This window comes from Sinocyclocheilus rhinocerous, unplaced genomic scaffold (assembly GCF_001515625.1).
Source record: "Sinocyclocheilus rhinocerous isolate Xijiao unplaced genomic scaffold, SAMN03320098_v1.1 scaffold1295, whole genome shotgun sequence".
NCBI classification, from domain to species: domain Eukaryota; kingdom Metazoa; phylum Chordata; class Actinopteri; order Cypriniformes; family Cyprinidae; genus Sinocyclocheilus; species Sinocyclocheilus rhinocerous.
In genome coordinates, this window is record NW_015660499.1 from 485,349 (window position 1) to 490,129 (window position 4,781).

Sequence of the window (4,781 nt, forward strand, 5' to 3'; positions counted from 1 at the left end):
GTGTTGAAATATGCATTTGGATGTGTGCCATAAAGCACTGAATGCTGGGAATCCTTTCAGGAACATCCGATTACAAAACGGTTCCACCTTCAGTTCAATAACAAGAGATTAAATGCAAATACTCTGGAACCAGTTTCTCCGCTCAATGTTTTCATGTCTCGTATGAGTCACCAACTGTGATTAAAGAGCTCAGACATACATGTTATGATGGCAGTAACACTCATATCTAACTTGTTTTGAAATTTGTTAGTCAATGTTTGTTTTTCCATATTGCAAAATCTTTTTCTTATTGGGAAGATTTATTATTGCATCTCAGCCCTTAAAGGAATTGTCAGGGTTAAATGCATCTCTGTCGACAGCATGTTGATTACCACAGAAAATAATGTCTGCTGGCTTTTTATTGTAATTGCATTACTGTTCCCTTTTAACTGAGGGACGAGTCGAAATGACTTCCTGTGGTAATCGACAACATGCCACAGACTCTTGATAGATCTAAGATGTATTTGATGCAGAATATTCATAAGTCACCATGAAATCAATATGTATTTGTTTACAATTCAGAAGTTCATGTTATTCCAAATCTTTAATTAAAAAGAAATCACTTGCTCTGCTTTGAACCGACTTTCATCTAGGCTGGCAGGAAAATAATGTGAACCAATAGCCCAAATCAAGTTGTTTAGTCATAGTTTTAAGCTGTTGTGTGTAGGTAATGTAGCCTTTTTAAAATATATCTCCAATAGTTAACACAAACAGTTTCCGGCGATAATAGCTAATAACAATTGTAAAAAAAAAAGAAGCTCAATTTCCATACCACAGCAAAAATCACTATCCAAAAATAAACATAAAGTTTAAACATTATTAAAGACAAGTGACAGTCAGTAAATAAAAACAAATGAACAAATTACAAGTAATAGCACAATTAAATATAGACCTATAGCACAAAGAGGAATGAAATTATGCTTTAGGTTATGTTTGTAGTATGTTCAGTGACAGAAATTGAAAAATCACATATAAAATAACATTTGCATATTCTTCACTCTGTGTTGCACCTTGATTTTTCATAACCATTTGAAATTAGAAGCAGCTACTGCATTTTAATCACGAATTGGAGAAAAAAACAATACATGTGCAATGTTTGATTTTTATTAGACTGTATAATTTCAAAATCTGAAGCAAAAACAGAATAACCTGACTTTAGCTTTGTGAAATTATGCTACATAAAACATCTGCACGAAACAGAAACAGCAGGTGGGCTGAATGAGACGCAGATTCACTCTCTGACAGCAGGAGGCGCTTATGGAACAGTGATACAGCGTTTCCTTGGTTACCGCAGTAAACACAGCAGCACTAATTTAAATGCATTATACGGAGACAAAGACGACGCCATTTCTAGGGGTGTTCGGTTCCAGGTTTTTCGGAGTCGACTCCGACTCCTGACTCCCACCATAGGAGTCGATGGAATCGACTCTTCAACTCCATTTACCGTGACTGTCCAAATTCGTCCAATTTAGAGGTGACATTACCTTTAAATGAGCTATCACCGTTGCTTGCTGTTGCCGACACTTAATTTCACAGAGGGAAAAGTCACGAAAAACAGCCGTGGTGGAATGTTCTCTCAGAATTAAAAATGATATATTCTTTAATGAATTTGTCACATTATAATGGTCAGGGGATGGCGCTAAACGTATATTGTCTTAAACAGCATTATTAAAAAATAAATACACGCTGCAGTGGCCCGATTGGGCAAGTGACAAATCCGTCTACTGTCCCGAACGTCTTTCACGCTTGCCGCGGGCCATCGGGCAGTCCTTATTGTCGAGCCCTGTCGTTATTTAAACCATATGCCAAACTTATGAAATCTCATCCTTTTGTCTCTAGGGTCGGATATTCCTGAGAAGTCTGAGTCTTTCATGTTTCCCCAAGATAAAGTGGTTCCTGTGGGCAGTAACATGACCTTCTGCTGCATTGTTAAGGAGAAGGACGATTTCAAAGAAATGATGTACGGGCGTCAGGAGATGAGCGCCACACGACTGAGCAGAAGAACGTATGCCATCACAGTAACCAACCAGCCAGCATCGGGCAACACGGGCACCAACGTGATCTGCTGTTCCCAAAGGTTGACCCTCACAGGAGCTGTGGTGTTTGTAGGCTGTGAGTTTAATTCTAATATATAGAATACTATAATATAAAGAAATTGATATCATACGTTATATCATATATTTATATCATATATCATAAATATATTTCAGGTAATTTATATCATACATTATCATTATATCATACATCATAATTAATTTACATACACTCAAAAGTATAGGCTTGGTAAGACTTTTTAAAAATCTTTTTAAAATGTTTGCCAAGGCCGCGTTTATTTGATCAAAAAAGTGTAATGTATTCCTGTGATGCAAAACTGAATTTTCAGCATCATTACTCCAGTCTTTATTGTCACATGATCCTGTAGAAATAACTCTTAAGATGCCAATTTGGTTCTAAAATAAATTCTATATTATTAATGTCGGAAACAGTTGCTGCTTAAAATTTACAAAACATTTACTTAAATAAATTTTTTCAGGATTCTTTGATTAAATAAAAAGTTCAAAAGAATTTTCAAACAGCGTTTATTTGAAATAGAAGCCATTTGTAACATTACAAATGTATATATATATACACAGTGCCATATACCCCTTCATTTATTTCACGTTTTATGTTGCAGCCTTACGTTAAACTGCTTGTTGTAATTTTTTCCACATCAATCTGCACTCCATACACCATAATGACAAAGGAAAAACAGGACTGTCACAACTTTGTAAATTTATTAGAAATAAAAAAACTGAAATAAGTACATTGCATAAGTATTCATATATAACTCAGTACTTAGCTGAAGCACCTTTACAGCCTCAAGTCTTTTTGGTTATGATGCGTCAAGCTTTGCTCATCAGCATTTGGCAATTATCTGCCATTTTTCTCCTCACCTCTTCACCTCTCAAGCTCTGTCAGGTTGGATGGGGGCAGATGCACATTTTTAGGTTTCTCCAGAAATATTTGATTGGGTTCAATCCCAGGCTGTGGCTGGGCCACTCAAGGACATTCACAGAGTTGTCTATAAGCCACTCTTGCTGTGTGTTTAGGGTCATTGTCCTGTTGGAAGGTGAACCTTCTGCCCAGTCTGAGGTTCTGAATGCTTGGACTGGGTTTTCATTAAGGCTCTCTCTATATTTTGCTGCACTGAGCTTTTCTTCTACTCTAACAAGTCCCTCAGTCCCTGCTGCTGAAAAACAGCCCCACAGCATGAGGCTGCTACCAGCACAAAAGTAAATTGAAAAACAGCTCCACAGCATGAGGCTGCAACCAGCACACTTTACTTTGCTACTGTGCAGGTGATGAGCAGAGCTGGTTTCCTTCAAACATGATTCTTGGAATTGAGGTTCATCAGACCAGAAAATCTTGTTTCTCACACTCTGAGGGTCCTTGTTTCTCACACTCTGAGGGTCCTTTCCAAGTGTGTTTTCGTGTGTCTTCACTGAGAAGAAGTTCGAGTCTGGTCACACCGACATAAAGCCCAGATCGGTGGAGTGTTGCAGTGATATTTGTCTTTAAGTTTTTTTATCTTTAATAAATTTGCAAAGATGTTAAAAACCTGTTATTTGCTTTGTCATTATGGTGTATATAGTGTAGATTGATGTGGAAAAAAAGTAATTTAAAGCAGTTTAACATAAGGCTACAACATAACAAAAGGTGAAAAAAATGAATACTTTCGCAAGGCACTGTATATATATATTTAAATTAATACTTTTATCCTGCTGTTTTTAATCAAAAGTGACAAAATAATAATATAATTAATTAAAAAATATATATATTTTTTTATAATTGTATATACCATTTTTATATTCTGTTTCTTTTTTTCCCAAATTGAGTCCAAACATTTGGTCCTGTTTGCATTTCATGAAAAAGGCTATATGAATGAAAGTGGCTGTAGTTTTTCTACTAGGTATTTATTTTCATAAGCGGTTTGCTAAAATGTTACGATATATAAGCTCTATAAACTTCAATCCAGCACTGTGAAATGCACATACAACTTCAGAAAGCAAGATAATTTGAGTGTTCATTTTTAGCGTAATGACTGGCACTAGATGATTGCTGTGCAGTGTTAAAGAGCGACTTGCATGTGGCTTTGTTGTATGTAATTGCTGCAGATCCGCCGGGCGATGAGGGCTTGGTCTGCGAGACGCGGGACCTTGCATCCGCAGAATGTTCTTGGAAGAAAGGACGAGACACTCGCTTGAGAATGAAGCGCAGCCGCACTAAATACACCCTTAATGGAAGGCAAGAAACACACTACACAAGAACCACTGACCGCACACACGATATCCCATTTGGCTCTTGGTACCAGAATGTCCTCGGTACATAAAAAGATCCCCAAACAGCAAACCACATTAAATGAGATGGAAAAGGATACTTGTGTAATGCAATGTATATTTTTACTGCTAATCCAAGAATTCCATTAGTGTTCTAATTAAATTATTATACCATTTCTTGTGGTAAGATTATATCAATATCATAAATATAATTTTGTATACATGTATGTGTGTGTGTATTTTTTTTTATATAAAATAGAAACAATTAAGATATTAACTATTGCGATTATGGAGAAGTTAATATGAGATATTTAATAATTATTTATTATTATAATAATTAATTCTAATAAATTTACATACAGTACCGGCTAGGGCTGAACGATTAATTGCATTTGCGATAATATCGCGATATGAAATAACGCGATT

The 4,781-nt window shown here is 36.0% G+C and overlaps 1 protein-coding gene across 1 annotated transcript in view; it reads left to right on the top strand.

Annotated features, from left to right (window-relative positions):
* The first annotated feature begins 445 nt into the window (after nt 1–445).
* The window catches only part of LOC107725078 (leukemia inhibitory factor receptor-like), a 16,881-nt gene continuing 12,545 nt past the window's right edge, over nt 446–4,781 (top strand). The window contains exons 1-3 of the mRNA XM_016534218.1: nt 446–458; nt 1,879–2,151; nt 4,194–4,323. Of these exons, the coding sequence (XP_016389704.1) occupies nt 446–458; nt 1,879–2,151; nt 4,194–4,323 (416 nt within the window). The remainder of the gene's footprint in view (nt 459–1,878; nt 2,152–4,193; nt 4,324–4,781) is intronic.